Source organism: Centrocercus urophasianus, unplaced genomic scaffold (assembly GCF_019232065.1).
Source record: "Centrocercus urophasianus isolate 14NV4802_14NV808 unplaced genomic scaffold, USGS_Curo_1.0 seq_11, whole genome shotgun sequence".
Classification (NCBI taxonomy): domain Eukaryota; kingdom Metazoa; phylum Chordata; class Aves; order Galliformes; family Phasianidae; genus Centrocercus; species Centrocercus urophasianus.
The window spans coordinates 51963038-51984600 of record NW_024884253.1 but is presented as its reverse complement, the minus strand read 5'-3'; the positions used below and the strand labels follow the sequence as shown (position 1 = coordinate 51984600).

The 21563-nt window shown below is 34.2% G+C and overlaps 1 protein-coding gene across 6 annotated transcripts in view; it reads left to right on the top strand.

The window, feature by feature from the left end:
• CDH19 (cadherin 19) overlaps window positions 1–5808 on the top strand; it is a 95736-nt gene extending 89928 nt beyond the window's left edge. For all 6 annotated transcript variants that reach the window (XM_042839966.1, XM_042839967.1, XM_042839965.1 and 3 more), the window contains 2 exons: window positions 1791–2042; window positions 5099–5808. In XM_042839966.1, the coding sequence (XP_042695900.1) occupies window positions 1791–2042; window positions 5099–5589 (743 nt within the window). In that variant the 3' untranslated portion in view covers window positions 5590–5808. The remainder of the gene's footprint in view (window positions 1–1790; window positions 2043–5098) is intronic.
• The last annotated feature ends 15755 nt before the right edge of the window (window positions 5809–21563 follow it).

Here is a 21563-nt window from a genome sequence, read left to right as displayed (position 1 = left end):
TTCCTTTCAGTTTATACTCCTAATCCAGGAGACAATTTTAACAAGAAAGTTGGTACATCCCATTACTACTTATCTATGCAACAAGACTGCCAGGAAGAAACTGCTGTTAGTACAAATCTGTTATTTCACCACATCAGCAAGAAGGGAGGAGAAGTCTCTATGGAGACCTCAATTCAGCTTTCTAGTACTTGAGGGGAGCTTATAAATAGGAGGAAAATTGACTTTTTAAACAGCCTTTAAATAGTGATAGGACAAGGGGGAAGGTGGTCAGGCACTGGGAGAAGCTGCCCAGAGAAGTTGTGAATGCCCCATCCCTGGAGGTCTTGAAGGCCAGGTTTTATGGGGCCCTGGGCAGCCTGATTTAGTGGGTGGTAAATCAGCCCACATCAGGATCTTTAAGGTCCCTTCCAAACTAAGTCATTCTAGGATTCTATGATAAATAGAAATGTGATCTGTTTTCCTAAAAGTTTAATCTACATTCCTTCATTACTGATGCCATCACACAAGTGTATCCTAGGGTTCTGGCTAGGTGACTAAATCAACGGAAATAAGCTCTGGAATGTTTAGACCATGTTAAATGGCAAACTGCTTTTCTCATTATCTCCAAAGTTAAATTAAATGTTTTAATGTGCTTTTCACCTTCCATCTTCATTAATGTCTCACTCAGTGCCAGGAGGAGATAACTTCCTAAATAAAGGTCAAATTCTATAAGAAGAATAAGACATTCCCACCTTTTCTCATTCTGCCCAAAATCATAGCAAAGCATTGCACAAGACAGTGCATCCAGTGGCTATTGGTGAGAAAAAAAAAATCTTTTCAATCATCATATTTTCAATCCACAATCTTTATCTTTCTACAGAATTTCACATGAGTAGCTAGGTGATCTGGAAGAGGTCCAGGGAGAAGCAAGAGAAAATCAACAGATCTGGAGCATTTTATCTCCCTAAAATTTGACTTAGAAACATGAAAGAACTTCAGTAGATTGCTTACATAAATATTTTGTAGAGATAATTGCAAAAACTTGTGCTTTTTTTTTTCTTTCTACACATATGCACATAAGTAGTAATTCTCCCTGCCATTATATAAATATTCACGTCAGATTTTTTTTTTTTTTTACTTTTTTCTTTTTTCCATTTTACACAGATTTAGTTAAGGTTATTTTATTTTCCAAGCTAAGTTTCAGATTCAAGTTTGTTGATATGCAGCAGAAGCTGAACTTAAGCTGCTTATTGGGCTTTATACAGAACTGATTTCTGAATGCTTATAGTTACATACAAAGCAAGGTGAGAGCCTCTGGCAGCTTTTCCTTCATTTAGATAATAAGAGCTCAGCTAGATCAAGTTTTGAATTAGGGAAAGAAATAAAATATTATATTAGTGGACTTCTTCACTTTCTGTTCTTTCAGTTTCCACATGCTCTCTCTGTGTGCTGTCAGGCACACTTTTGGAGACCTTTCACAGGTAAATTTCTATATTTCATCTGCAAACTGCTGGATTATGTACACAGCATCATTGTAAGAATCAGCTGATTGGCCAGAGCAGTGGGATGTTTTTTAGCTTTGAACATTAAAAATACAGCTTTAAAAACAAATTTTATTAGTGAAACTGGAAAATATATGACAAAATAAATGCATTATTCACAGTTCACACAAGCAAAGGACACGTGTCCATAACTGGACTTACTTTCTTAACATCCATCATATTTAGCATTGTTTTTAAATAGGTTGGATTCCACTGCATTTTTGTTGTTGCAAAACGCGAAATGTATATCACGTATAATTTATCTTCCAGATAACACAGCTGGAATTTTCACAGCAGTAAGTGGCTTCAGTAGACAAGAGCAGTTTTATTTCTTCTTGCCAATCTTAATTCTGGATAATGGATCTCCACCACTTACAAGCACAAATACACTCACTGTCACTGTCTGTGACTGTGATACTGAAGTGAATACCTTATACTGTCGTTACGGAGCTTTCCTGTATTCCATAGGCCTCAGCACAGAAGCTTTAGTTGCTGTTTTGGCTTGCCTACTAATACTCCTGGGTAAGTATGAGTAAGATATATGGTTGTGTTTTCTTCTACAGTAGTTCAGATTATGTGGCAAAAGTGATTCCTAGACTGGGGAAAAATAGAAATACTGTCTTATTGAGGAAAAAAACATAATAATGTAGATCTTTTGTTTCTTTTCTGCTTTCTAAAGCAATGCTATTTTTTCCAGTTTTCTATAAAATTTGATTCCTAACACAATGCTATAAAAGTTGGCTTTAGTTGATCCATGATTCTATTTATTTCTCCAGCACTGACATGAATAAAGATCTGGAAAGGCAAAGTCTGTACTGAGCCCAGGTAAAGCTGACACAGTTATGAAAGGAGATAGGTTAGTAAAAGATACCTTTGGTAGAGAAATGCTCATTCTTCCTTAGTTATGCCAAATACATAGCTAAGATAAGTGTAATTTAATTAAAGAAAACTCTCTCAGAGAAAGCTTGTTTCTCTCTAGAAAAAAGCAGGATGTTCCTCTGTCCAGACTGCTCAGCGTAGGAAAGAGGACGCTTAGGGGAAATCTTATCAACGTGTTAAAAGTAATTGAAGGGAACGTGTAAAGAAGATGGAGCCAGGCTCTTTTCAGTGATACACTGTGCCAGGACAAGAGGCAATGGGCACAAACTGGAGCATAGGAGGTTCCCTCTGTACACTGGGGAGAACTTATGCTCTATGCAGGTGTCTGACACTAACAAAAGTTATCCAGAGAGGTTGTTGGGGGTTTGGGGGGTCTCCTTGGAGATTGCCAGAAGCTGCCTGGACATGGCTTTGGGTGGCCCTGCTTGAGAAGGAGTTGGGCCACCTGACCTCCAGAAATAATCTTCCAAACTCAGCTTTTCTGCAATTCTGTAATAACAGCATTTTCAGATAACATTTTATTCAGATGTTGGACATTTTTTCCCTCTCGAGACATAAAATTATCCTCTACTACTACTTGCAAAGTGTGGATGTGAAAAGGAGGCACCTTAAACAAATAGGAGATGTGCTTGTGAAGCCTCAATTATGCATAGTCAGCAAATGACACTCACAAAACAGTCTGCACAGTCTAGTCTGGCATTTTCAGCCCTGCAAGACACAGTGTAGTCACAGTACTCAGGGAAACAGCTTTTTTTTTCCCTGGAAAGCATGCAATTGTCTCAACTACATTTTCTCTTTTTCAAAAAAAGGGAATCGGACACAATATCCCTGAAGTGTTTGATGAGTGACTTGACACTGACATGCTATAACAGCAGGCCCATTGCAGAAATTATTCACCAAAGGCTAACTATCTCTCCCAAATCTATGCCTGAGTTATGGTTAAGATTTTGTAGTTTGAGGCCAGAAAAGAAAGAAAGAAAGGTGATTAAGCTGGGTAGGTTTGTTTTATCAATCAAGCTGATGAGAATAAAGCCGCAGGGAAGGACTTTCAGCTCCAACTTCATCTTCTTTTACTTGTGGAATAATATGGCATATCCATGTTATGCTTTATAATAAAATATCACAGGAAATACCATACCCCAAAATATCACCAAATAACCAAATCTTAGGGAAACAATTTTTCAACCAATAGTGCAACTCTACAAACAGACAAACCCAACATCAGAAAATGAAGGTGAAAACAGATTTCACTGGTAACAAATCATCATTTTAAATTGTAAAAACTTAGCATAACCCGTTTTTCAGAAACTTCTAAGAAATAGAAAAAAATATAATCATAAACAAAACAAGCAGGTAAACTGCAACAAACTATCTGACAGCTCAAATAGAATGTCTAGAAAAAAGGAATAAGAGCAGAAGTCTCATTGACTTATGAAACAAATTTTCAGAGATAAACGTCTCAATGCATTTGTTAGTGAGAGAAAATACAGTATTAACATTTGTAGACTTTCATATCAGTGAAAAAAATATAAAACAATTGTAAATAAACCCGATTTTTCTTTTGTTGTTTGCTTCCATCCTTTAGATCCATCCTTTAGATATTTATAAGAGTTTATAAGATCTCCTCTTAGTCTTCCTTCTCCAGGCTGAACAGCTCCAAGTCTCACAGCCTTTCCTCATAACGGAGATACTTTCAGGCCCCAAATCAGATCTGTGGCTCTCAGCTGGACTCTCTCCAGTAGCTCCCTGTCTTTCTTGTACTGGGGAGCCCAAACATGGACACAGCACTTCAAATGTGGCCTCACTAGGGAGAGGCAGATGGGTAATGGATCACCTCCCTCAACCTGCTGGCTATATTCTTTTTAATGCACCCCAAGATATCATTGGCCTTCTTGGCCACAAGGGCACACTGCTGGCTCATGGCCAACCTGTTGTCCACCAGCGATATACAGATCCTTTCTGCAGGGAAACATTAATCTCTCTGAATGTTATAGAATATTTAAACTGAATTGTTAAAATTGTTAAAAAGCTAAAAATGAAATGGTATAAGATTTAAAAAAAAAATCTTTAAAATATATTTAAAAAAAAGAAAAAAGATTCTCATATGTTAAAATTGGAACTGTTCTTATTCATAAGCCTACACTGCTACAGCATTACACAAAATTTAGTTATAGTCCTCAAATTTCTAAATCAATGTTGTATAAAAAATTGAGCCACACCCTGCATGATCTATGGAACTGAATTATTTTTGGCCAATTGAGGAGGATATTTAGCTCTTTGCCTCATTTTTCATCTGTTCTTCCTAGGTCTCTAATGTGAAAGAGAGATTAAAAACTTTAAATTTTGAATATGAAATTGATATATTATGTGATAAAACAAAGTAGTTTCAAAAAACATAATCTGTTTCCATCACTGCTTCCAACTCTCATCTACTCAAAGAATTGCTCCATTTCATTCACCCATTTTATAAGTCCCTCTATAGCAGTTTTTCCACCACATACTATACTCAGTTCAAAACCATAAAATCTGTAACAATCACAGTTCTATAAATTTGATAAGATAGTTTCACTTTGCAATTGCAGTGATATTAAGAAACATTATTATTTTTAAAGGCTTTCCAGGCACATTCAAAGTCTCTGGCTTTGTTTATATTTTTCCTCACTTTCTTTTTGTTTTGTTTTGTTTGTTTGTCTTGTCAGTGTTCTTTTTGGCGATTATAGGAATAAGACAGCAGAGGAAGAAGACTCTCTTTCCAGAGAAAGTGGAAGAATTCAGAGAGAACATTGTCAGGTATGATGATGAAGGAGGTGGTGAGGAGGACACAGAAGCTTTTGACATTTCAGCACTGAGGACACGCACTGTCTTGAGAACACACAAACCTCGAAAGAAAATCACCACAGAAATCCACAGTCTCTACAGACAGTCTCTGCAGGTTGGTCCTGATAGTGCTATTTTCAGGCAATTCATTTCAGAAAAGCTTGAAGAAGCCAACACAGACCCTAGTGCTCCTCCATATGACTCACTTCAGACATACGCATTTGAGGGCACTGGCTCTTTAGCAGGATCTCTCAGCTCCTTAGGCTCAAATGTGTCAGATGCGGATCAAAATTATGACTACCTTGTAGGCTGGGGACCTCACTTTAAACAGCTTGCAGGCATGTATGCTTCCCAAAGGAGTACTAGAGATTAGTTGTTGTTTGATCACTTGTTATTTTCCATAAGTTCTCAGCAACCAAAATCAACTCAGTTTTTAAAAAGGAGGTCATACCACATTCAAGCACAAAAATAAAGATCAAAATCTCGGATGTGGTGATTTTCTGAAAAATCATACCAGGCCTATCATTATTTGAGAGGATGGGCATTCTCCATTTGAAAAAAAAAAAAAAAAAAAAAAAAAAAAAAAGTAAACTAAGATTGTGCTGCTTTGGATATCAAGATCCCCATTCTGGGCGCAGAAAACCTGGGTCTTGCAAGTACAGAAGAAGGACTATAAGCCATAAATTGTTATTGTAAATATTCTGTCATCCACAAGCTTTAAACTATTTCCAAAGTTGACTTTCGCTCTCGCTGTTGAATATATTCATAAAACAAAGTTAAATATTCATATTTGTATAATGCTTCATTATATAAAAACACTTGTGTGACAAAGTAGAATACAATTGTCAGAAGTACTTAATAATCTATTTATTGTTTGTAAGATGATAAAACTAAAATAAATCTTCTTTCCTATAAACGTAAAAATAAACACCTGTTACAAACCAGCATACTAATATCTATAATGGAGCTATTGGGAAATACATAAAACTAATACTTATTTTAGCAAATAAGATAGGAAAAAAAAAAAGAAATTAATTCAAGTTAGAATCAATATTCAACATAAATACTGTAGTCCACCATGTTATATTACTGTACTTATGACAAAATATTATCAAAGCATAAGTATTTATCTTTAAGAGTTTAAATATGATTGTTATACCAGCATAGAGCTATTTTTATTTTTTTTTTATTATGGAATACAATATTATCAGAAGTAATCAATTTTACCATAACACTATCATGGATCTTTAAATTTCTAAGCTGATGGTTATAAAACTTTGTGTATAACATTGGATAATAGGATAGAAAAATGTTCTAATGTTGATTCATTTCTTCTGAAAATGATCCTGTATCATTCTATTAGACTCAAATAAAACTTCAAAATTAATCTCCCACTGTGTTTTTTGCAAATAGTCTACGGTCAATACAAAGATATCTCAGACGATTTCTATGCTCTTACATATATAGCTACTCAGAAGCAGTTTTGGATCTAAGCGTCATCAAATAATCAAATATAATCAAAACGTTCTGTCTGGAAAAAGGGACCCACTTGTTTTTTATTTATTTATCTTCCATTAGTTGCTTACTTTACAGATTTTCAATCAGTGTTTTCCTTCTTGCTCAGGTTGGAAAAGACCTTAAAGATCATTAAGTCCAACATTAACCTAACCATACTACCCTAATTCTAGCAACCCTCTGCTAAATCATGTCCCTGAGCACCACATCCAAATGGTTTTTAAACACATTCAGGGATGGTGACTCAGTCACCTTCCTAGGGAGTCTATTCCAGTGCTTAACAGTCCCTTCTGTAAAGACATTTTTCCTGATGTCCAACCTAAACCTACCACTGTATTGATGATTCTAATACTTGTGTTCGGCTCTCAAGTTGCAATTTTGAGTGTGTTTTTTTTATATGTATATACATATAATATTGTGCATATTAATTATTTGATCCAAGCAGCAAAGAGAAAGAGAGTGCCCTTATTGTTTGGAGATAGTGAGATCTACGGTTTTAGTATTAGGTTTATAGATTTACACAGATTTTACCCTAAAAAATCCACAGATAGCCACATTGGCCTTACTAGAATTCCTCATACTTTCATGTTGTATTTAGTACAAATAGGATAAAAATGCCTGATCCTTTCTCAATCCAAATAGTTTCTCTATTTAGATGAGGAAGTAACTTTGAATACCTAATCATGTTTTGTCTGACATTATGATTTCTTCTGTTGACTGTAATGAACTGTAATGATAGATAATTTCTGTAAACAATGTATACTGTTGTCAAATCCAGAGAGTTCTTTATGAAAGACAACGATGACCTACAATAGCTCTCAAATAATTTTTTTACCCATTATCCAAAAAGTCCTAAAATCACATCCGTACAACAGGGAAACGGTGTTTATCTCTGACATAAGAAAATAGTCTTAGTTGTTACTGGGCCGAATCTTGTTAGGTTCCTGATATTCTAAGTCAAACCTGTTGATTTCTTTCCACTTGTGAGAAATGAATCATTGGATTGACTATGTAACTTCATATTCCATTTGATATTTTGTACTTAATTTAGCTGAAAAAAAAGATCTGCAGAAAAGTTTTATAGAAGTATCTGATTACCTAAGGGAAATGAAAAATTTGAGAGATTCCAACAATTACTAGTATGAAATTAAGAAAGGAGAAGTTACAATCTGGAGTATTCGATGAGATCTGGCAAACTATGTAATGATGTTCTTAAGGGAATCTTCCATTACCTTTTAAAAGTCACTAGTAACTAAGATTAGCCATGCTGTGGGCTGAAGAGTGAAAATGTAGTAACAAGAGATAAATATATATTCAGTTTTTTTGACCTGCCTGAGTGACTATAAAGAAGTGTTATCTAAGTGTTATCTGGTCAAAGGAGAAGATCATGTCTTCTGTACAAATACTCTGGAGAAATTTTCTGTGTGTTTGTTTGTTTATTTGTTTTTGTTTTGTTTTGTATTCTGTAACAGGTTAAGAACTGGTGAAATACATGACTAAAGATAATTTTCCTTTTTTTCAGTCCTCATTCATAAGAATTTAATTATGTGTTATTAGTTTTATTATTTAAAGGAAATGAAATATATGCATACTTTAATAAATAATGTTCAACTGTTTGAAGGTAAGAAAAAAAAAATCACTTGATATCAGATTGCAGTTTCATACTTATTGTGACTGTGAAAGGAGGGGTTTGTTTATTGGTTCATCCAAAATAAAATGGCTTCATTTAATTTTCATTTTTTTAAATCAGGATGGAGGGGTTTTTTTAACTATAACATTGAAAGCTCTCCTGCTTGCCACACAAGACAATCTCAGTCTTTAGTTCTCGTAGTTTTTTTTATAGTGTTTTCTCACAGACACTGTCATTACATTTCTTGCTTTGCTTTGAAAATTAACATTGGAAATGTGGTTAACACTCATTCTTAACTGTAGGGGGCAAGGGAGTAACCCTGTCTGATGAGAGTAAAATATTTTTGATAAGAGAGTATGAATTTTATGCTTGAAGTCAGATATAATGTATGCTCTCTTAGGAGCAGAAGTTGGAGATTATGTGATTATACATGTTGGCAAAGGATAAATTTATCCTTGATCCAGAAGATAAACAAACATAAAAGAAATTATAAAAGAATGTCAGTAGCTACTTACAATGATTTCTCTACCAGAAATTTATGAAGTAAAATAAAATAGGTAAATATTTTGAAAAAGTTGATGCATTTTGTAACAGTAACTTTACTCTTAAAAAAATTTATCTTCATATATGTTTCTAAATCAGCCCTATGTCTCATACAGAGTCTAAAGGGCAAAAAGCTATAGATAGGATACAATATATGTACAGACAGATTACTTAGATAAGTATGAAACACTTTACCCACGGCAGAGAAATTGCAACAATGGGCAAAAATATGCATGAGACTCAAGAAATGGCACTGAAAACAAATATTAACAAATATGGTTGGGAACCAGCACAACTTCACAAATCTCTCCAACAGCAGAGACCGGAACAGGGTATCAATGTCTAACAGTGCCCAGACAGATTAATTGTGATTTAGAATATGTTTTAATAACATTGAAGTTTACAATTTGATTAGCATTCCATATGTAGGGATTCAAGTAACACTGGTTTATAGAGAAACAATATTTACACACATATACCTGACCAAAAAAAAAAAAAAAAAGTTATTACATTAAAACATGGAAGTATGTAAATCTATGCACAGATATATGATGTACCACTTTTGACATTGTTATGAGTAAATTCATTTCTGCCATTATAAATCCCACAGCAAATCATTGATTTCACAAAGGATATAATGAACAGTTTTGGTAGCCTGTGAGTACTGATTTTGTATGTTAGCCTTACAAATGTCATAGAAAAAACACATATATACTGAGGATGCCTGAGACAAAGGCAAGAACTAGATGGTTTTGAAGAATGAAGTATAGAAAATAGATACAAATAGATGGCACAAAATACTTGATCATCTACTGTAGTAATAGCTATTAAAAATATCAGTTTTATCACGGGCATTTATCTGGATTAATTAAGCAAGACAAAGGATATCTTAGCTCCTAAACTTACAATGAACAGCCTAAAAGATGCAAATTAAAAAATATATAAAATATAAAATATAAAATATATACCAAAGCTGTAATAAAAAATAAAATAGGCAAAAGAAAGTGCAGACCATGAAATCATATTAAGATTGATTATCCAATGTTTCAAGTATTTGACATTTAATTCTTGTCTCTTGTCTGAGTGACCAATCACACTAATATTGCCCTGACAGTCGCATGCACACAGAAACAGATAACCAAAGTAGCTCTAATATTAGTTATTGTTAAAGAGTTTTCAGAGGATAAATACTCTCTGGCAAAAACAAACATGGTGCCCAATAAAAGATAACAGTAAAACAAAAAAAAAAAAGAGAGAGAGATAAAAGATGCTATCCTTGAACATCTCCTTTTATAGTCTAATTCATTTCTTTTGTTACAAATGACACTTTATTTACATTACACTCAAATTCAAAATATCATTTCAAATGGCTTGAGATTTATATTAATCAATGACAATTTTATGTGAATCATTAAGAATTACTGCAACTCCAGCAGTACTTCACTGAACTTCTCAAACCAGCATTTCCTCACGAAAAATTTATCCCATTATCACCATTACTGAATCTAAAAGCATCCTAGTTATCTTCTCAAAGTGTTTGCATTTACTGCATTTAATCTCACCTAACATAAATCATTTAGAAATTGCTGCAAATTATCCAGTGCCACCCAGAATTACTGCTCATAATCTCTGTCTGAAAGTACCAGACTCATGGTATTGAATAGTTTTGACTATAGCAGAAGACTGAAAAATACTAAGGCTCAAAGTCTTCTTTTCTACCTTCTGTTCCCTTTTTTGCTGTGAACTCAGTATGCCTATCCTGTCAACAACTCAGGAGTTTGGGGTGGGCTGGACATGCTCCAGAACTGTAAAATGATTGCAGCATCCTTATGGGAACAGCTTACGCATAGTAAACATTATACACTGAAGAACTCCTGTGAACACATCACTATCATATCACTAAGGACCCTAATCCATGATAAATCGCTTGCAAAGCTTTGCCTGCTTTCCACAATCTGATGGTTATATAAGGTTCTTGCCTTGTCTTCTTTCCTTTCTATATGGCTGGGATTATTTTTAGCAACCCAATAAATATTTTTCTTTGACAATACTGCTTGTCAGCCTTAAATGATTAATATTGCTTTATAGTATTCTCCTAAAAGCTAAATATTTCCAAGTCAGCTCCTGGTGGAGATGACTATTTCACAATCACATATTTCAGGAAATGCAGAGAATGAGAAAAAAAAATCAAGGCCAAAAGAGGTCAAGAGATTCATGTACCTGGTTATCACCTGAGCTGGAAACAAGCAGTAAATTCTGAGATATTCCACTCAGTCCTCTGCCATATTCCCTGGACTCCATGTATTAGGTTATCTTTTTTTTTTATTTTTTGTTTTGTTGTTTTGTTTTTCAGCTCTACTTGTGCTTCTTTTTGATGTATATGAATAATTTAAAATAAAATGCTATGAACACTTGAGTTCATTTGTTCTGTTTTTGTAGATAACTTGGAATAGTTTTTTGTATTTGACCTCTAAGAAACAAGGGGAAAGTAATGCAATTGCTATTTTTTTGTTTATTTAAGCTTTTTTTTTTTTTTTTTTTTTTTTTTTTTTTTCCCCAGAAGTATGTGCAAGTACATGAATGGCTTAAAGACAAAAAAGTTAGGGCATCATTCAGTAAAACAGATCTTGAACATGATAAGTAAACATTTTCTTGTCCTCTCGATTATGTATAACTTACCCAGTTCTACATTTTCCCTGTTGTGCTGTAAAAGGAATAGAAAGCCTTAGTATATGGAGGTGAGTCTTCTTTTGTATAGGTACTTCGGAAACAGCAATCCATAACTGAGATTCCACAGCTAATTGTGGAAAAACAAAAATGAATGAGAGAGTTTAAATATTCACAAAATTCTCCATTGACAACTGTCGAATAAAACAAAAACAAAACCCAACAACACAAAAGAAAAAGTAAAAAATCAGAAAAATAAAAAACAAAAAACAAAAACAAAAAATTATCACAAGCAATACTTACTTTATCTGGTTTGTGTTATTTTTCCATTACCATTAGAAAGAAATTTAATTAGGATCTGATAGTTATAGAGAAAATATTCTAAAAATGATCCACAAAGTGAATGTTTCTGCTATAAATTTACAGTTTCTTTTTCAATAGCAGAAATCAGAGAAAAGTATTCCGGTTTAGTTCCTTCTTGTTTGCTTTTTTACTGTTCAGGAAGAGAATTTTGCGACATGAATCATTGTGGGAACAGTGCAAATGCACCTGTTATAGCAGGCCACTGTGGAGTCCCATATCATCTCTTGGGGTTGAAGCAGATATCACAGAATCACAGAATTGTAGGGGTTGCAAGGGACCTCCAGAGATCATCGAGTCCAACCCCCCTGCCAAAGCAGGTTCCCTACAGCGGGTCACACAGGTAGGCATCCAGGCAGGTCTTGAACATCTCCAGAGAAGAAGACTCCACCACCTCCCTGGGCAGCCTGTTCCAGTGCTCCGTCACCTCACTGTAAAGAAGTTCTTGTGCACATTTGTGCAGAACTTCCTATGCTGCAGTTTCCAGCCGTTTCCCCTTGTCCTGTCTCCACTCACCACTGAAAAGAGTCCGGCCTCGCCATTCTGCCCCCCACACCTTAGATATTTATAGACCTGGATCAGGTCTCCTCTCAGTCTTCTTTTCTCAAGGCTGAACAGACCCAGTTCACTCAGCCTTTCCTCATAGGAGAGATGCTCCAGGCCCTTCACCATCTTCATGGATCTCCGCTGGACTCTTTCCAAGAGATCCAATATTTGGAAGATCCAATATTTGGATGTAATTAGTAATGTTGCTGTCATGGATGAGAACCAAGTAACAGTTTAAATGAATAGGAATAATACTTTTAATACTTTTGCACATTGAGAAGTCCATTCCATCAGTACTTTCTAATTTTCCCTTGCAGTATCTAGGAAACAAATCTTCTCTTTTGGAAAGTGTCTTGTGAAATTCTCAATTTTAGGTTTACTCCAGAGGGCATGCAGTGCTAGTTTAACTTTACAGATTTTTTTTCCTTACTGAACTACCAGACTGTAGGATTCTGACAGCTGTGTACTTTTTGGTCTTAGCATTTTCCAGCAGGTAGAAATACCACTGTAAAATTCATTTGAAACACAATCTGAAATAGATTTTTACCAAGATTTATACAACTTAAGCTCTAATAAAGGAAGAATTTTAATCTTTATTCTCCATTTTTAAATTTAATTTGTAATTATTTTAACAATTTTTCAGTTGAATTATGACAGTTTTTTGTTGGTGGTGGTGTTGTTTTTTTTTATTTCTAAGAGCAAATTTTAAGGAAAATATAGTCAAATGTTTATACAAAATTGCACAGGAAAAATAAAAATAAAAAACTTAAAGGGACAGAAATCCTATTGGCTCTCACATGAAGCTCCTCAACTACCCCAACACCTGTTCTGACACAGTAGGCTACAAAAGCAATCTGTATTTCTTGCATGTCAGGTGGCAAATCATTAATGTACAAGTTGAATGAATCAGTAACAGAGATACTGTGCCAAATAAGGTATTTATTAATAGGGAAGAGTTACTCAGAGTCCTGCTGATTCATGGAAACCATTTTAATGTCATCATTTAAGGACTCAAAGTTTCTGGGCAAATGAGTCAAGCAAGAGGCAGAGTAAAGATCTTGAACTGCAGGAGAGTAGATCTCTGTTTATTCAGTACACTGGTAAGTGTTACATGATGGGACATTTCTCTTGAAGAGAAATGAAGTCTATGAAGACTAAAGGGGTCCTGAAGAGCTGGCTGATCAAGGATAGCCTCATAAACAAAACTGAAGATCAAACAAATCAGACACAGTAGAAGGCTCTGTTGGCTCAGTGGAGAACTCCTGCCACAAAAAGAACTGTGCAGAAGTTGAAAGCACAAACATGCTGTAGGAAGAATGTAAAACCACCATTCATGCGTACCTAAATGAAATTAGAAAAGAAGAATTGAAACTTGGGAAGGATGTTAAAGTCAACAAGAATGCCTTTTGTAGCACACTGATTACAAAAGTAAAAAAATTAAAATGTGGGCTCACTGAAGAATGAGAAGTCAGTGTTGAGGGACATACATAAGACCAATATGCCTAAAATCTTCTTCATAGGCAAGATCAGCTGTCAGGCTTCCTAATAAACTGGATTTAGTGGCAGATTTTGGAAAGAGAGACATCTATTTCCCTCTAGATAAAGAAGATAAAGATCATTGTGGTAAACTACACTCTGTGTCAAAAACTGGGTGGATCACAGTACTCAATGAGTTATTATACACTATTCATGAGTATCAACTCTATTGGTGTTCCTTAGTAGTCGTTACTGAGCCTCGCATTACTTATCATCTTCATCAGTGCCCTGGAAAAGGTACAGAGTGGATCTTCAGAAAGTGGAAAACAGGAAAATGAGAAGAACAGTCAGTATGTTAAGGGGAAGGAATGCCTTCAAAAGGAGCCTGACAAAGCTAGGGGTACTGGCTAACGTAAAACTGAGCTTCTGCATTATGTTGAAATAGTAGGGAAATTTTGCTCTAAGACTGTAGGTGACTTACTCTGACAATATCACTTACTCATATGAATAGTAGAATGACATAAAGATTAAAATAAAACAAAACAGCAAAACAAAACAGCAGAGGTATCCAAATATCACTGGCAAATTTGTAGATATCTTCAAATATCTCCAAATTTCAAAAACTGAGAGTAGAGTTTCTCATGCTAATATGATTTTCAGACATCTCTTTTGCTTACCTAACTATAAAAGAAAAGTAATGCCTTAGACAATTTCGTGATAATATTTGCCAAATAGTTACATCCAGAAATATTCTAGTTTGGAGAAAGAACAGGTAAACAATAAATAACGTAACCATCTGTTTATCTAGAAAGCTGTTAGTACATAGATGAGCTCAAAGTATAAGCTTTCTGTTTGTTTTTTGGTGATTCAGGAAGTGCAAACAATTTTTTTTTTTTTTTTTTGCCAATAACATAGTGTGTGTATGTAGACAGATAAAGTATACAAACTTTTTTCACAGATAAAAATGTCATTGTAAAACCAACAACTCTAGCATATTATTAATCTTTTTTTTTTTTTTGTCACAGTTAGAATCAATAAAACATATGTAAATTTCTTTACTTGCTGGGAATTTAATATTTCCAGTCATTTTTCAGAAATTGGCATACCTTACAAAAAGTTAGATTGTATCCAACTGTATCTGAAGGGCTTTTTGTGCTCTTACTTCTTAACACTGCATCCCTTATTAGCTATTTAAGGGGAAACCCTAAAACCTGTATGTTAGAGAGGAATGTAGAAAGAGATGAAAGAAACAAGAAGGTATGTATGCAACTTAAAACCAAAACTAGAAACTGTAATAAGCCATTTTTGAGGACAAAAAGTAAAAATAAACAAGTAAAGAACCTTTTACAGATCTGGAAAACACAATCAAAGGTAAGCTTTACAGATGAATTTGAGACACAAACATCAACTTTCTTTTGACTGTGACTGTTTTGAAATGATACTACACCCCTGACTCATATTCTAAGCTTTCAAAAGTATGTACATGGAGATAGTGTAAATGTAGAAAAACTTCATTCTCTGATAGACAACAATTTTCTTTAATACTATCTTCAGGTTTTTTTTTAAAGCTAATCTTTGAGCAGTGACATATTCCAGGCAGCAGTTCATCTAGATTTGACATTATTTTTGACATTATAGCTTACCCAAAAACTTTCTTCTTTTGGTCTTAGACGTTCTCTTTTTTTTTTTTTTTTTTTTTTTAAGTCATATATGAATCTTCATTAAAAAGCTAATAATCCAGTTTGCAACACATATTCTAAATGCTTGTTCTAAATGGCATAATCTGAAATTTATTTGCTGTCCCAATGCATTCTTAGCCTTATCCTATGCAAAAAAATATAAATTAATAATAATGGTAATAAGCTGTCTAATGATTTTCTTCAAAAGTTTTTATCTTTTTAGTGAGATAGGATTGTCAGGTAGGAACAATTAATTACCTATACAACAAGGAACATATTAAGAATGTCCTTAAAATAATGTAATTGTAGGGATATTAAAATGATTTTTTAAGGAAGTATAGAGCTACTTACTGGTGGTAATGTTTCATGCAGGTTTGTTTAGATTATTGAGTGGGAATAAAAACTCACAGTATACATTTACAGTACTGGAAATTCTGAATATCTAAAAAGCATGTGGGGTCATTAGGACTATATTCATTCTTCAGTACTAAGTAGTTTCATAGACTGGTACACTACTGATATAAATCTGGAATTATCTGTCCAACCCTTTCATTCTGATGTCATTCTGCATTGCTGAGCTATCCTAAAAACTTTATCGAGAACCCTATCAGTTGGCTATTAGTTTTCTGTACCTCACTGCATGACATCAAAAGAAAGACCTAAAGCTAACCTCTGGGCTTTTTGAACCTCTGCTCATTGTTGTCGTATGGTTATTTGCAGCACTGAAATTACTCATGGACTGAACATATGTTGCAGAGTTATTGAAAAAATCCTAATAAACTGTATCTGCTGAGGTTTTTTTATTTTTTTATTTTTTTTTTCTTCTGAATGCAGAAAGCATTTTTTTCATCTACTGAAGTAAAGTAGTGACTTTTTATTACTTTACAAGAGACCTGAAGAGCGAGTGATTACTGAGAATTACTGCACAAGCAGCTTCCACTAAGTAGATGATTATATAGATCCTTTCATGCTCCTATGATAACTTAAATGCTGATTATTATGGTTCTTTTTACTTTTTCTTTCTTTAGTTTTTCTTCTCCTTTTTTTTTTTTTTTTTTTTTAACCTTAGGATGGCTCATATGGGTTCAAGTCATAGCAAGTAAAGCATAAATGTGCTACAGTAGGGTATGCTTTCTATATCACAGAGCTCATTGGTGGGAAAGTCCTGATATCCAGGATTAGCTTCACACTGTGATTAACTTTTCAGTGGCAGAAGGATGGGATTTTTAATTCCAGGTTTTAATAAGTTTATGTCAGTTATCAGTTGAATGCTTTGGTTTGAAATGCACTGCTCAGACATGAAATGTCTTTATTCTACATCTTCTTGTTTTTTTCAGATTTTCATAAACCAATTATTTGAATATTTCCTGCCCTTTATTAAATGGTTCATGTCAAAATAAACTCACCCAAGGATTTCAACCTTCAGTATTCACAATTCATTTTCTCACCAAGTGAATTTTCTCTTGAATCACATATAACTGTTAATGCTTTGTCCAGTGTTAAACAAATCAAGTCTGTTTAACACTGACATAAGTATTTTGTAAGTTAACTGTTTTAAGTACATCCAATAATACTGCAAATTGGAGAAAGGGATCTTCGATTATAAATCACTTGTTTCTCCAAGTGGTGCTCTGTTTTCTAGTTAATTGGTCATAGAAGGCTAGCTGAAACTCGAGGTCACAAATTGCAGAAAATTATGGAAGAGTAGTTGAGTACTTCAAATCATTCATAAAAGTACAAAAGTTAAATTCTATCTTTGAGCAGTACTCATATTGGATAGACTATAGCCTGAAAACATTCACTTAGTGAAACAAACTTCAGCTATTTTTACTCAGCACAGACCATATCAAGGCAGAATAGGGAAATGTTAATGCTATGAATGAAGAATTTTGAAATGCTGCACAAATCGAGCAATCAAACAAAGTGAAAGCATTATTAAAAATAGAAATAAAAAAATAAAAACCGAAGAGAAGAAAAAAAAAGGGTATTCTTATAATAATAAATAAATTTTTAAAAAAGAGGTTATGGAATGAGCTTTCATCAGTGCAACTTCTCCACCACAGCAGCTGTCCAGAAGTGGAATTGCAGTGGTCTTTATAGAAGAGGCAGAGGCCAGATAATGGGAGCTGTAGATGAAATAATCAGGTAAGATAACCTCTTAAAGGAGGCAGAGTTTAGAAGTGGCAAGAAGTACTCAACTCATCCTCTTCGCTGGTGATGAAGTCTGATCTTACATGCAACGTCTTGCCCTCGGCAGTGCCATCAGTTTGGAAAGCAAATACAAGTTCTGCATCACTAGGGGGCACACGATAGTAACGCCACCACTCATTATGAAGTGACAGACTTCACGTTCATTGGAGAAGGAAAAAAAAAAAAAAACACTTTTTAATGTTTTGACATTTGTGCACTGTACGAAAAACATTGCTTATCATTCCTTGTACCTAGTACATGAAAAAATATATATTTTTACTATTTCTCAGGTAAAAAGTGAGATGTGTGCTTCTTTTTGCATATTATTTTGCCCACTAAGTAGGCATACTCTAGTCTTTACGAGAGAGCAAACTTGGAAAGAAAAAGCAGAGATTATTTAGGCTTAATGAGCTCTATCTGTCTGAAGACCGTGTGGCTTTCTTAATAAACCCCAGTGCCTACACAGTAGTTTGCCTAGTAAGCTAGACTTGATGATTGATGTGAAAAAAGCAAGTAAACAAACACAAAACAGAAACAAAACAAAAGAAAAAATCTAAGCCAACCAAACCTGATACACCAAAAGTTAGCAAGCAGGAACATTATTCCAGAATAATTGCTCTTAAGTGTGATGAACTTTGCCTGTACTGGTTGTATAAGGAGAATAAAAAATTCAAAAGTACTGCAAAATATTCCAAAATTACTTGTAATTCTAGCTGTGGCTCCTACATGGTTGGCATCCTATTCCCTTAATATGTTTAACAAAATTGTACATGAAAGGTCCATTGAGTCCATCAGATTGCTTGGCTAGGATCCCAGGACAGAGAGTTGGCACCAGGTAGGACTGACTGGCTGTTCAGTATGTGATAGGATTTATATCACCAGCCCTCACAGATGATGGGACCTTCTCATTCAGTTTCACTGAATTGAATCCTCTTTGCAGAGGTTTACATTGTGAGAAGTTTTGCAGCTGTTATAATAGCTCCATATATATAATGTGTGTGTGTTTATACTTATAAGGAAAATCTGAGACAATGACATGACATTCAAGTTTTCTTGTACGGTGAAATACAGAACAAGGTCAGAAAAAAGTAAGTCTATGTCTATTTATGTTTCTCTCCCACTCAGCATAAGTTTTCAAACATTGGTTTAAATATTAACTTCCTCCTTTATGACTGCCTATCATCTTTATTAGCATTGCTTTTAAAAGACATTAACATTTTTGGTTTGCTATATATTGTCAACCATATGTGTGAAGCAACTGAAGCAGTTGGTATTCTTTCATTTTCTTTTTAAAAGAGATTAGACCGTTAGATTTTAAAAGTAACTTTACATTTTAAGAACAAAATATTGAAATATCAAACATTCCAAAATATAAGCAATATTCTGAATATTTCTTGTATTGCTGCTTATTTTTGTTTGTTTGTTAAAAGAAAAAAAATGAGACAAAAAGAAACAAAAAGAAACAAAAAGAAACAAAAAGAAACAAAAAGAAAAATGGGAGAAAAAAATCCTTGAAAATTGATCTAATTAATTCTTCAGAATAAAAACCATGCAAAACACTGCTTGTGAGACTTATACTACTTAGCCACTAATCTATATTGTCATATCAAATGTTTTATGGGAAAAGTTTCTAGGTTCACTCCAGTTCTTCATAAGCCATCATTAAGGACCTCTGTGACCTTTAATCAACGTCAACTGAATGGTAAAAGAATGCATCTCTAGAGATTATTGGTTGAAATCCATTGCTCAAATAGGGCCACCTAGAGCAGACTGCCCAGGCCCACATCCAGAAGGCTTTCTGGAGATCACCAAGGAGGAAATCCCACAGCCTCTGGGCAGCTTGTGCCACTGCTCCTCACTCATGCAGCACAGAAGAGAGCATAGCACATCACATGTAGTGATTTCTGGGGAAGACACATACCACTAGTCCAAACATTCCCCACATTTCTCCTTTTCTCTAGCTTTTATTGCAGAACATGATGTTATTCAATATGGGGTTATCTCCTGTTCAAGTCCACACACAGCTCCTTGTTTACTTTCAGCCCTTCACTGACAAGGCAGAATAAGAAGCAGAAAAGTCCTTGTCTCTGTGTAAGCACTGTTCTGCAGTAAGTCAAAATACTGGTCTTCTGTTATTGTCTCTACTTTAATCAAAATTCCAAAACACAAGACATCATTAAATGATGAGAAATAAATCTATCATAGCCACAACCAAGGACATTGTAAAACAGTAAATCCAGGTAAATGGTATCTTCTCTGCTACATATATTTTTTTTTTTTTTTAATTATTATTATTATCTGAGACATTCAGACAACTCAGATGGCTTTACCAGGCTTAAAATAAAATAATTTATTGCTCAATTGGAATAAAATTATGCTAAAATGGTGCATAATATAAAATGTCAATACATTTAGAATCCACTTTTCTGTAGATGCTCTATTACTAATGTCATATTCCAAGTTTAACAGTATTCAGGAAAATACTACAGGATTTCAAAGAAAAAGTAATTAGCTCTAACTTGGCATTCATTGAAAGGACTTTCCAGTCACTTAAAAAGACACCGATTTCATAGACTAGGTTCCAACTTCATGTTGGCAGTAAGTCATTAGCCCTGCATTCTAAATATGAGTACCAAGGAGTGACATCACTAACTTGGAGAGAAGCTGTGTAATTTCAAGCAATTTACTTATGAATTTCAGATAATTAATTTGATGGAAGGTTTGTCAATGTTCCCTTTTCATATCAAATACTGGCTTCTGCTAAAATTTTCCATTTTTGAGTGCTTCATCTTTGCCTATCCATCATCACGAATAATGAGTCCTTTTGCTGTTGTTACTGTTGTTATTTTGTTTCTCTGGCTTGCAATATATAACATCTGACACTTGTAAGGAGTACAGGAGCAGTAGTTATTACTCTAAAGTTAGGCTCATCGCCTCATCTAAAATTAACATGTAATGATAAGTAGCATACCTATCTGAGGAATAAATGTCTGTGTATTATTTCCTCTTCTTCCTTCTTTTATTTATTTGTTTGTTTATTTATTTATTTGTTTATCTATCTATTTATTGTTTGATTAAGCAATTTCCAGGCCAAAAAATATATTTTGTAAAACAAAGAAGATACTTGTTATGCATCAACATAAAAAACAGCGTAGTTACTAAGAACTCTATTGAGAGCTACATGTTTACTGCATATTCTCTGGAATTTTTTAAAAGACAGAAAATAAGCATCTTGTATTTCATATATATCATGCCATACATACATACACTAAAGGGTGGGGAGGAAATCATAATACATAGCCTTCTGACTCACTTTCTTCTGAAATCTAATACAGAAATCACAGCTAAACAAATGAATGTAGGACCGACAATGCATATAGTGTCCTCAACACTGCTCATCTTAATATCTTAAATAGCATCTAAAATCAATGAAAGAGGCTTGCTTCAGCATCTACATTTTGCTCTCTGTTCCTTCATCATAGCTATACAAGAGCAAATTATGAAAAAGTGAAAAGACTACTTCTTTTCTACTATTAACACCTTTTCAGTGTTTTTTTATCCCTGATTTGAAAATTTCTTCCCACTGCTTCTGCTTCTGCTTCTTCTAGTCATAATAAGGAATTCAATTCAGAGAAGACACACAGCTTTTAAGTAAAACTGTAGCTACTACTGTTACAAGCAATCTAGTAAAATAAATAAGATTATTCAGTACAGTTCTCTTTTACTTCTTCATCTTTTCTG